The sequence below is a fragment of the Suricata suricatta genome, chromosome 6 (assembly GCF_006229205.1).
Source record: "Suricata suricatta isolate VVHF042 chromosome 6, meerkat_22Aug2017_6uvM2_HiC, whole genome shotgun sequence".
NCBI classification, from domain to species: Eukaryota; Metazoa; Chordata; class Mammalia; order Carnivora; family Herpestidae; genus Suricata; species Suricata suricatta.
In genome coordinates, this window is record NC_043705.1 from 97,718,401 (window position 1) to 97,731,116 (window position 12,716).

The following is a 12,716-nucleotide window of genomic DNA, read 5'->3' on the forward strand; positions in this document are numbered from 1 at the left end:
CATAATATCCCATCTTTCCCACTTTACACTTCTTGCTACACCAGCTATTACTTCTATGATGGCTATACCCACACGGGAGTGCAAACTGCAAGAGGATAAGAACCAAGTCTGCCTTTCCACATGTCATTCCCAGGGCTTGTCAAATAATGTTTCACAGAGAGTAGGTTCCCAGTACCTATTTACTGAATAAATGAATGATTATCATAGTAAAGATTAAGGGCAGATGATTGAGGACTGCTTTTCTCTGGCATTTATAGGCTTCATATCCAGAGATTATTTTAAATCACTATCTGTTAATAGAACTTACATTTTTGCCTTCTCATTGTGCATCTGGGATCACAGAGGACGCTGTCTAGCAACTGATACATCTCTAGATTCCAGCAGATTATTGTTCCAATTTTCATATTCCTAGGCAGTGTCATCAGTCTTCCAGAGAGAAGTCCTTGTGCTGATTCTGCTGTACAATAAAGACCCATTTCAGGTATAAGTGATCTCAAGTTTTAGAGCTAGTAGGAATAACTCATTATGTTAGTAACGTCTATTGGTAAGAGATATTCTTGAGATGCTACCACATAGAGAAAATATCCTTTTTTCTCCTTTTGATTGCTTTCTATACATTGCATTCTTAATCTTAATTCCCTTGAAATGTCTGTTCCTCTCCTCTCAAGCCAGTTTATGATAATTGCAATAAATTGAGGTCTACTTAGACATTATAGATTAATGCTATTAAAACTTGTTATCCTGTCCACTCATTATGCTTTACTCATTAAAAATTGTTCATCTTTGTTAATTTCATGCCAAATGCTCCACATATATTTACGTGATTCTAAAATCAAATGGCGAAGGTGCATGTGTCATTCTCAGTTTTACATAAGAGTAAACGATGGCTTAGAGAGGCTAACTGACCTGTCCAGGTCACAAAGATACTGAGTATTCAAACTGGGATTGAAAACCAAGCTTCTGCCTCCAGGTCCTTTGAAACTCTCAGTTTGCATTGTGCTATTGTTTTACTTGCTGATATAAAAGTTGCTTTTAACACTTTGCCCTCCACTCCCTTAATTTTCTGTATAAGAGGAACCTTCAATAAGTACTTGTTTAATTGTTCGCTGAGCTGGGTGACAGTGTTTGTGGTGCTGTTCTTTTCAGTGAATTTTTTTTTCTCCACCCAAACTGAAGTGAGTCTAAGCAGGAGAGGCTGGCAATGCAGAAAGTGCAATATGGATAACTAAGAGTCGAAGGACAATCCTGTTTTAGGGTGTTTTCAAGAAAAAGAAAAGATTGCTAGGGTTTCGCCAGAACCCCCAAGTAACTATGGGGGGTTCAAACTGCTTTAGGAATCCGCTGGACGTAATGCTAGTAATTTAAAGTTTATTTTCTTTCAGGACTTTCGTTTGTGTAAAAGAGTCCCATTGTATATATGTGTAAAAAGAAATAGAGGAAAAGTGACAATTTTGCTCTATCATGGGTCTATATTTTGGTTCTTGTAATTCTCAACCTGAGTAATTACAGATGGAAGAATTACAGATTTCATCTCTCTCTCTCTCATCTCTCGTTTACGGCGCTGTTTTTCACCTGTGCCTAATTCGGAAACTCCCTTCCTCCCGGGAAGGCACTGAGCTCTTCCCGCTCACCTTCCCTCCTAGGGGAGCTTTCGGATTCCCGCCTCGAAGCCCTCCCGCCTCCACCCTCCCCTCGGAGTCAGTCCCCCAGCCGCCCCAGGATGACCTTCTGACCTACGCGGGGGAGGAGGGAGGTTGTCAAGAGGTAAATGGGTCACGAACTTGGCTCGGACCTGGACCTCGAGGAGGCCCGGGAGCCGGCCGAGGGCCGCCAGACCACTGCGTCGGCGGCGGGCGGCGGGCGCCCCTCCTTTGCTCCGACTCCGCCGGGCGAGCGCGCGCCGGCTACTCCCGCAGCCGCCAGAGCTCCGCGGGCCGGAGGTGCTGCGCCGCGGCCGAGAGCCGGCAGCCGGCAAGGTCTCGGACGTGGAACCAAGGCTGTCTAGTCCACTGGTTAGGGACGCTGGCTTTGGATCCAATTCTGGTTCCACCTCTAGCCTCCTAGGTGACCTTGGGCAAGTGGCTTCGCTTCAGTGTGTCCGTTTCACAATCGATAAGGGGAAACTGAGGTGAGGGCTAAATCCTAAGATTGTTGTGAGCATTAACAAAGCACTCCTGACAAGTAGTAGGCGCTCAGTTAATAGATAGCAATGGTCAGTAGCAAGGGTGAGAAGCGAAAACTGCTCTGGGTCCGAGAATGTAGGTTTGCGCTCTGGCTGTTCCAGTTTTTCACCGAGGAGTGGGGGGAGGGGCAGCCGGAGCACCTGCCCTGCCTCCCTCCCCCGCCTCCCGCGTTCCAAGACCACTCGGGGAGTAGCGGGGAGGCGTTCGTCCCAGCCTCGGGTTCGGGCTCCTTAACGCGGCCCAGACACCCCAGCCTAACGGCAGCTCCCCGCGCCTGCGGCACGTCCCTCTCTAGCTGAGGAAACAGTTCTGCCCTGAATTGAGTATCTCCTTCCCTCTCCGACCGCCGAGCACGCCCGCTGCCTCCTCCGGGTCCCGGCGGCCGTGAGGAGTCCGGCAAAGCCTCGGGCGGGACGGAAGAGGCAGCCTCGGGGTGCGAGAGTCTCCCCCCGCCCTGGGAAGGGAAGCGAGGACGAGCGGTGCGGAGACAGCGGGAGAACGCCGGGCTCCCTGGCGCTCCTCGGCCCCTTCCTCATTTTGCTACCTTCTAGGGAGTGACCTGGCGTTTCGAGTCCCGAGGCAAACACATTTCCGGGATAGCCAGGTGTCCCTGGCCGCCACGCGCCCTCTCCGCCTGGGACAGAGGGGCCGGGGGCTCCCGCTCCGCTCGCGGCGGGAGTGGGCGGCGAGCTGAGGCCGGCGAGGTAAGGAGGGGCGTGCGGCGGGTGGGGAGAGTGCCTGCACGTGCGCGCGCCTGTGCGCGTGCTCCGAGGGGGCGTCGGGTGGGGGTCCCGCCCCGGGGCCACCTGCCCTTCCGGCACCGTGTCCCCGGCACCCAGGCTCCGGCGCTAGCCACGAGCGTTCCACACGCCCCCGTGTCCCATCACCCCCTCATCCAAACCCCACCCTCCCCACTAATAATTTCCCAATGCAGAATCAGACCGAAACCTGGAGAGACAGCGTTGCCTTTCTGCTCCCCTCGCCCCCCCGCCTGCTCCTTCTATAAATAATCCGGACTAGCGGGTCAGGCACGTCACACGGCAAGAAACCGGGACCCCGAGGTTTTCTTCTCTGGGAATAGGGGGCAAAGGGTGAGGAGGAGGCGAAAGAAACCGCTCGTGAGTAGTGAAGAAAAGCTTGCTCCTTGACTCCTAGAAGAGACCAGGCATCATTTTATTCTTCTTTCCTTTTTCTTTTTTTTTCTTTTTAATTTTTCCATTTCTTATTCTCTACCACCCCCCCCCGCCCCAAATCCAATGGATTGCTCAGCACTTCTCCCATTGGTTTCTTTCCTCCCTCCTCCTTCGACTACAGCACCCACCGTCCCTCCCCCCATCCCCCGCCGCACATCCCCCACCTCCAGCACAAATCTCGCCCCACGCAGGGGATGCTATTCTCCAGGAAATAAAGTTCAAACTCCTCTACTCATAGGCTTGCTGAGACCAGAAGTGGGCTCCCAGGCACCCATCTTCCACTAGCACTCCACATCTGCTATCTATTAAATTCCTAATCTGGTTTTGCATATTTAAGAGGAAACATACATACACGCCCCAAAACCCCACAACCCGTCAAGTGCAAAACTGCCTCCTGCAACTACCAAAACTTGCGAGACGCTCTAGATGTTTTTGTCTTAACGGAAGGAAAACAAAGATTTTACTCTGGGCCCTCCGTGGGGCGATATTCAAATATGTATATGTTGTACACATATATGTTTTTCCTTTTTCCCCTTTAATTTTTTTTTTTCTTAGCAAGAAAATCTGCTTGGTCCCAGGCAGCCGCCGCTGCCCCTTTGATGTTTTGGTACACCGTGCGCATGCGCCTCACATTAGAATTACTGCACTGGGCAGACTAAGTTGGATCTCCTCTCTTCAGTGAAACCCTCAATCCCATCAAAAACTAAAGGGATGTGGAGAGTCCGGAAAAAGGGCTACTTTGGGATTTGGTCATTCCCCTTAATAATCGCCGCTGTCTGTGCGCAGAGGTAAGTGTGGCCAGCATTTCTCTTTTTCATTTCACTTTGAAGGGCTCTGCCTGCATACCTCTGCGAGCAGGAATCTGTAGTGAGGATCAGATAGATGCTGAAGACGCTGTGCCTGCTGCCTTAATGATGCCCGTTTCTTGTCTTTTCTTTTCTTTTTTTAGTGTCAATGACCCTAGTAATATGTCGCTGGTTAAAGAGACAGTGGATAGACTCCTGAAAGGCTATGACATTCGTCTGAGACCAGATTTTGGAGGTAATGGGGTTGCCTTGGAAATAAGAAGCAGTCTAGCTATACCCTAAGCTGTCTTTTGAGCTTTGTGTGCGCTGTGCCTTCCCTCTCCCTCATTGTTGGCTGCATGTGGTATATCGAATGTGCCTCTGTGTTACCGTATTGAGAAAGTGATCCAAACTTAAGCCTATTTGTTAGTATCCAGCACTTAGATGGTGTTTCAGTGAGACCCTCTTAGAGTGTATAGGTGACTTCTGTTCTTTAGCTTCGCTGCTGAAATCTTTTGCTTCCCCGTCTTTTCTTCATTGAGATACAAGCCTCTTAAGTTAATTGTGTACCCAGAGATCCTGGCTTACTGGAGGCCATCGTGAACATTTTGAGAACAAAATGTGCAGGCAATTGGTTAAAAAGTGGCATTAATCCCCAGTGCCCGCCTACTTTGGAAGAGTTCTGGCATGGATTAAAGTGGCTGGTGTCTGGATATTATCCAGTCCTGGGAGCCCTACTGCTTGGGGCGGTGGGAAGGAGGGGGTTTGGGAGCCCTAGAAGTAGGTGGGGAGGTAGGTGGGAGAAGGGCGAAAAACCTCTTGTTGTAGCCTTAGATACACTGTTATGCTCTTTTAATTTTGCTTTAGACTCTTCTGAAGCTCAAAGAGTTAAACCTGCTCACTGAAAGGTGGTGGGAAAGAATGAGGAGGAGGGGGATTTAGTGCAATATATAAAATTCCCTCGGGCTAGACTTATTCCTGTGCTTTGTGAGTTGTGTGTATTTTCATACTGAGACATCTACATATGCAGACAGAATTGGAATCTCTTCCACAAAGGCACGTGTGTGCATGTTCCATAGAGCACTTCCTAGAGGAGTGCCTGACCCTCTTTTTATAAAGGAGAAGAGAAGTGGAGACTATGAGGGTGAGCAGCGGGGGAGGGATCTGGAGCCGAATACCCCATACCCAGGGAAAACTCTTGCTGAAAATGAATGGAGTTCTGAGAAATCACGTGGCTGGCCATCTTGGTTTGCAGGTCCCCCTGTGGCTGTGGGAATGAACATTGACATTGCTAGCATCGATATGGTTTCCGAAGTCAATATGGTGAGTACTAAGGTTTATAGTTCTGCCTCAGAGAGACCTTCATTTGGGGACAGGAAGTAGGAAGGGGTCAATCCATAGGGGTGGCATATGCATGAGTAAGCATATGAAATGGGGATAAGGGCTAGGAATTTTGCTTTGGAACCTACTGCCTTTGAGGTTTCAGAGACCTTGCTTTTAGTCCTTAATGATTTTTTCCAGCCTGGTTTAGATACTTTAGAATTGGTACAGAGCAAGTAAAATGGATTATAATTCATGTGCAAAACAAACCACATGCACAAGGTCCCATGCAGAAGCCACGTTTCCTAAGGTTTAATGGGAAACCAGGTGCATCAAGTGATTTTCGGAGTTTGGAATGGGGTCAGGAAAAGAGAGAGGGGTTTTGATGGTATTTCACAAGGAATATAACCTTACAAACTAAACTGTAGCAAAGAGGCTTCAAAGAGGCTGAATAAATGACCCTGGGATACAGATGTCCACTTGTTGCTTTTAGAGATGGCCTCTTTACAAGCTGATGGCAGTACCCTGCCCCTACAGTTGTTCACCTGCTCTTTAAATGTCTCCTCCCCACAAAATAAATAACAATAATTGACCATCTTGTTTTCTAAAGACAAGCTCAGACCCATGTGCCCTATTCTAGTCACTTCTGCAATGTTAGTCACTGCATGTCCTAAGCTTGTACAGTTTATAGACAGCAGCACTCCTTAGTGGCTACCTCCTTGGACTTGGGGCAAATGCTAAGGGAAAAAGCTTCTGTGTTTCCAACTAGGGACACTTGTGGGGGGTTTGTTTCATGCAGGAGCGCCCCCTGCTGCCTATGTGGGGGCAGTGCCGACAGACAAAACGATGACAAGTGTCCTAGATACCCCTGATTACTTGGGCTGCTTCTTTCTCTCTTGACTTTTCTACTTCATGTTGTTAAAGTTTTCTCCTTTGGAAAAGTCTCTCTGGAAAGGTCACATTTGAATGTAGGATGGAAATGTTACTTTCAATCTTGAAAACACACCATACATTTCAGAAGAGTGCATTGTGACATGGTTCTTCCTAGAAATGAAATACACTAATAAAGAAAAGGGTGTAGCATGTAAAGTTTTATTTAGAAGACTTCTCAGCCAGCCAGCCATCAGGACTTGAAAGTTAGGACATTTATTAATTAACTCAAGAGAGCAACAGTAGTTGATATGCTCTTAACATTGTGCTAATTTTTATATTCCCAGAATTTAAATGGAGAGCAAGCTCAAATAACTAACCTTATCCCTATACTATACACTGTCCAAAGACAGGTGATAGTCATGAAGTATTATGACATTATAAAACACAACTACTCCAGGGAATATTCAGCTGTTACCATAAGGGCTCCACAAAGTGTCAATGCCATGCATCTTCTTATATTCTAATTCATGGGAAGTTTTTTTTTTCATATAGAATATAAACATAGACTGAGACAGTATTGAATAATTTGGAACCACAGATTTCCCACAAGTTATGAAAATCCCCTGTGTGAGAATATATCTTCCTTGGGAAACTAATTTCTCAGATACACAAATATTCACTTTTGTGGGATTATGGAGATCTTTCATTAGTTTAAATTTTGAGTTTTACCATAAAACTTAAAAAATGTTCTAATGTGGATACTTCCTAAGTCCCAACGACTTGAAACTAAATTGTGTTTCTAGAAACTTGAAACTTCTAGAAAGTGATATAGAAATCATGTGTGGTTCTGTACATCCTGCATGTGGTTAAATTAGACTACTTTCTTTTGCCTTTCGATTTATTTGTGTTATTTTATTTTTACATCCCTTCTCTTTGGAACATTACAAAAATGCTATTCTGTGAAAAATTAGGAAATAGATTCTAAACAGACAATGAAATGATATTATAAATTGCTGTGACAGGTCAGCTAAGAACTTAGATATACTATATCCCTCAATTGTTTAGGGTAGTGGGTTTTGTGTGTGTGTGTGTGTGTGTGCGTGGGTACTTTAAATTTTGTTCACCTTTTACCTGCATGTAGTATTTTGGAAAGTTATCTGAGCTGGACACAATGCCGAGACCTGCTAGTCAAAATATACACCCAGCTAAGGCGGGGTGACATCTCTTAAAGCTATTTACTGTTGCTGAAAAATCATGGGGTGTTGAAAGTGCAGAAACAAATGTCAGGTTGTAAATAGGCCAGTACTGCAGCAGTAATGATTAGAACGAAGTGTTAAAAATTCCATGCCAGATTCCTTTCTTAGCCTACTGCTACCACACGTGGACTTGTCCACATTTTCACTTTTGAAAAATTAACACTTTCAGCTAACAATCATAGTGACTTTAAATTAATCCTTCAAAGAAAAATTTTGTGATATATGTTATTTTTAAGAATGCTTATTTGATTTGAAGCAACAGATGGGAAATTTCATCACGGGTGTGTAAATAAAGTAAGAAAATGTGGCATATTATCCCTTGTATATAGGTCTAAAAATGTTAGTATCTCTTGATTATTTTTAGTTCTGAAAGAATGGTTGATTATTTAAATGAAACCTCAAAGTTGATTAACATACATGTTTTTGCCTCATTATTTTTTGTTACCTGCAACCTCTGGTAATTGTTAACTTTCTTTTACTACGGCAAATCTTCCTTTGAAGGATGGTAGGCACCAGACCGTTTAGACTGTCACGGACTCATTTGTACTGAAGGAAAAGACCCATATCAGTGTGATGTTCCTGGTAAATGACAATGATAGAAAAATCTGAACCAAATCAGGAATCTTGAATACGAGTTCTGCTTCTGTTGCGTGGTCATCCTGAGGGAATTCACAGATAGTTGGGCCTCAATTTCCTCACCTGTTAAAGGGGAAGAATAGTCCCGTTATACCTATCTCAGGTGATTACCATAAAATATTTATGTGAAGGTATTGATGTTCCATGAACACAGCTTATGTAGAAGACTGAATAAAAGGCCATCATTCAGGAGAATCCTTGTCTACTCCAGTTACTGCCCTAAAGGTACTATACCAGGTTTCAGTTTTTTTATTTTTTTATGTTTGAATAGAGAGGGGACATATTAATTTGACTTCCAACTCAAAGTTATATGTGTTTCTGGTTTTGTTTATTTAATAGCTCTGTTGAGTACAAAGAAGTTCCAGGAAAACTTGGAAATCTAGCATAAATGTAAGGAAAATGCAGAATTCCTAAATGTCATGCGTTTGTGAGTTCTTAGGAAGGTGAGGACGGTAGTTTACACAGGTGACTGTTGGCCCAATGCTAGATCTTTGGAAGAATGTGATTTCAATTAGAATGCTCCTGAGCAGAAAGCTTGGCTCTAGAATGAAATATTTTTAGATGTCTTGGTTACATTGGCAGGAATCTTTTTGTTAAGGTTCTTTGATGAAAAGTGCATTTTAAGATCCAAAATTGGCTCTGAGAATTATGGACTGAAATAGCTCTCTCTTCATTTAAAGTAGATTCTTCTCCATCTTGAAACAACACATTTGCCAACCAAAGAGTGAAGCAATATTTCACTTTTGAGGAAAGAGTTCTAGTAAACACACACACAAATTACCTTTTTATGGAATGGCGAATGAAGAAAAGTGCTGCCTTCTTTTTAAAAAAACAGATGTTTTCTTGCATCACCAGATGCACAGTTTAAAATTCAATTCAACACAAATGCTTATTTAGCAACTACTATGATCCAGCCATATTGTTAGGCCTCAGAGACAGAGTATTGAACAAGATTGATTTGTCTCCTGACCTCATAAGACTTAATATACATGTGTTCACTGTTCTTAATTCCTCAGTAGACTCTTACTTGTGCTTAGCATTAGCCTTATCTTTTCTTTAAAGTTTTTTTATGAGCAGTCAACTGAGTACCTAGTGGTCCGTATCTCGTATGAGTTTCTTTGTCACTTGTTGGTTTCACCATTCCTTTGTTATTTGCCGTTTAAAATGCTATGTATGTTACATATTCATTCTGTTCTCCTAATCATGTTTATAAACTACATGTAGACAGAGTTATATCTCCATGTGGTTTTGCTCTATACACGGTGATTGGTTGGATCATAGACTCTGGGTGAATGCCACAAATATTGGGTGAACTATTTGTTTTCATAGCAGAAATTTGTTATTATTCACTAGACATTGTGCCATATATGTGGAGGAACAGAGTATAGAATCATAGTCCTCAAATTCAAGAGCATTCATTGATTAACATAGAAAAAATCACAATAAAGGATTATAAGTGCTTTGAAAGAGGAAATACAGAGGATATTTTGGGAATACAGAATACTGAGATATTACATAGAAATTACTAGGTGAAGAAATTTCTAAAAATTAGTGGGCTGTGGATACATGTTCCGAGTAGAACAGTGGCACATAGAAGAAGAAGACACAGAAAGATAAATGGGGTTAAGAATTTGTAAGTAACTTTAAATGGCTGGAACTGGGAGTGGGAGTAAGGAGGTGATAAGAACTGGTGGTGATCAGATTATAGAGACCATTTCTGCAGCTTGAAGAGTTAAATTTTGTTCCAAAGGCTGGGGGATCCATGAAAGGATGTGAATAGGAGAATTTCATGAACAGATTCACACTTCAGAAAGGTGCTTCTGAAGTATGAAGAGTTAAGCAAGACTTGAGTTGGGAGATAGGATGAAAACTCATTGCAAAAATCCAGGAAAAATCGATGAATTGGTGCATGGATGTAAAATAGAAGTTATAAAACAAGCTCATTTACAAAGTAGAAGCAAAAGGACCTGGTGAATCCCAAATATCTGATGGTAGTATTTATTAATACGGGGAACACAAAAGAGGCATCCAAGTTGGAGGTGGAGTGAAGGATTAGCTATATGGGCACATGGTGAGCTCAGTTTGGAATATGTTGACTTTTCTACACACATGATTTCCCAATGGGAATTGGGAAATACAGATTTAGAGCTACATCAGAGGTCATGACTAGAGGAATGAATTTGGACATTGTCAGCCTACAAGTAGTACTTGTAACAGTATGAATGGATAAAATTAAAAAGGAAAAGTGAAAAGACAGCTACAAATGGAGAGCTGTTGAGCACAACAAATGGAGGAATCCTGAAAAGGAGTCCACAAAGATTAACAAGTAGCGAAGCAACTATAAGAGAGTTAGGAAGAAAACCTGCAGAGAACAGTGTTTAGGAAGTGGAGGTACAATAGAGTTTAAAAAAGAAGGAAGTGATCAGTTGTGTCACATGCCATAATGATCAACTGAAATAAGTTATGAGATTTATTTACCAAGTATGGTAGTAATAAGAGCTCACTGGTAAATATAAAGGAGCTTTAGTAATGGAAAATATACTTCTGAGAAGTTTGGATCTAAAGTGAAATGGGGAGAGAGAAATTGCTAAAAGGAGTGAATGTAATTTGGAGAAGTTTCCTGTAGAAGGGAACAGGCTGCAGATAGAATGCAGGAGATGGGTGGGGTGGCAGGAGAAGAAGCTAAAGGCTTACTTGATTGGAGTCCTCTATAATTCTCTCTGACATGGGAAACATTTTCTACTGAGACTAGAGGAGGTTAAAGTTGGCCCCTGTGGGGAAAGGGTAAGTAAGTGAGGTTACCTGTGACACACAGAAGAATAGCCAAGAAGAATGAAGCATGGTGAAGTATATATGAACATTTTTCAACCACAGGCAGGCTTAAGCCTAAGTAAATTATGTTTAGAAGCTCTCCTACTCAACTGTTAGCAAGCTATCATGTTCTCTCCTTCCTTTTCTTCTCCTCCTTTTTACCCTTGTACCCCTGCCTCGTACATTAGCCAACATTTTTCACTGTCCACCATAACACAAATAGAATAAAATAAGTATAACTAGTGCTTATTGAGTTCTTAACTCCTATAAGTATCCTGTAGATTTGCATTATCTCTTCCAGTCTTCTTATAAAAACAGTGAGATGGCTTCATCAACCTATTTACAAAGAGGAACCTGAGGCCAAGAGAGGTTAAGTGACTTGTTCAAGGTCACACAGCTAGCAAATGACTGACCTCACATCCCTTAATCTTAACCATGCTGCAGTTTTAAGTTGTAGCAAGGCCTCATTAAAAAAAATAATTTTGATTCCTTGAGAACCCTGTTTTGTTGTGTGTGTATGTTTTAGAGTGGATTGATCAGAGAACCTAATCATGAGATGATACTCTTCACTCTCTCCACCTTAAAAAAATCTTAATTTTATTAAAGTGATTTCAAGTAGGTAGTTTATTCAGTGTATGTTAAATATAAGAAATGGGGGCGCCTGGGTGGCTCAGTTGGTTAAGCCTCCGGCTTCGGCTCAGGTCAGATCTCACGTTCGTGGGTTCGAGCCCCGCGTCGGGCTCTGTGCTGACAGCCAGCTCAGAGCCTGGAGCCTGCTTCCAGTTCTGTGTCTCCTTCTCTCTCTGCCCCTCCCCCTCTCATGCTCTGTCTCTCTCTGTATCAAAAATAAATAAAACATTTAAAAAAAAGTTAAAAAAAAAAAGAAATGGTACCCATCTTTGAAAAACTTATATGTTAGATTACATCTATTGAACATAATTTAAACCATGCAATAAAGAAGATTTACATAGGATCCAAATTCTATGTGTTGTAATTTCTTTCATTATGAATGGGTGCTGTTTGTCTAATAATTTTCTCTTGCTCCAGAAGAATCTGTCAGATAATCGTTAAGGCCAATAATTGCCAGGAAATACTGGCGGCTCATGTTTCTGAATCATAAACTCTGTGGTTATGTGAAAAGGCCATAGCCTTCCCCCCTTTTTTATTATAAAGATCTCATACCTCATTTTCAATTGAAGTTTTTTCCATTGAGAACACATTTTTCTGACTTCTGATTAATTGCTCCTGCAGATAATTCTCCTCAAGGTGGTTGAATTTTTCTTTTCTCCCAGATCTTTCCTTCTTCCATCCCACATAGTATAAGTGCAACTCATTATAAAGATTACATCTCTAGAAGACTTACCTATTTTAAAACATCTATGGCACCTGATATTGACAGTTTATGAGTCTATTTTTTCTTGATTAACACTTAGGGCAAATTTTTTGCTGTTACCTTGTGGGTACCCCGAACAATGCTCTTGCTTAAGTATGGCATGACTTAAAGATGTGTTTATGGGCTTCCTCTGCAAGAGAAAGCAGGCTAAGAAAGTATGTCAAGTTTCATATTTTAGTGCATCATGTGTGCTACAGTGTGCTCCTCCAAGTAATTAAATTGTTGTGGGAATTTTTAAGGAATGTATATCAAAATTTTTTTCCTAA

The 12,716-nt window shown here is 42.6% G+C and overlaps 1 protein-coding gene across 2 annotated transcripts in view; it reads left to right on the plus strand.

The window, feature by feature from the left end:
• The first annotated feature begins 2,490 nt into the window (after nucleotides 1-2,490).
• Nucleotides 2,491-12,716, plus strand: part of GABRB2 (gamma-aminobutyric acid type A receptor beta2 subunit) — a 238,096-nt gene continuing 227,870 nt past the window's right edge. For both annotated transcript variants that reach the window (XM_029942911.1, XM_029942910.1), the window contains exons 1-4: nucleotides 2,491-2,887; nucleotides 3,932-4,164; nucleotides 4,326-4,417; nucleotides 5,417-5,484. In XM_029942911.1, the coding sequence (XP_029798771.1) occupies nucleotides 4,088-4,164; nucleotides 4,326-4,417; nucleotides 5,417-5,484 (237 nt within the window). In that variant the 5' untranslated portion in view covers nucleotides 2,491-2,887; nucleotides 3,932-4,087. The remainder of the gene's footprint in view (nucleotides 2,888-3,931; nucleotides 4,165-4,325; nucleotides 4,418-5,416; nucleotides 5,485-12,716) is intronic.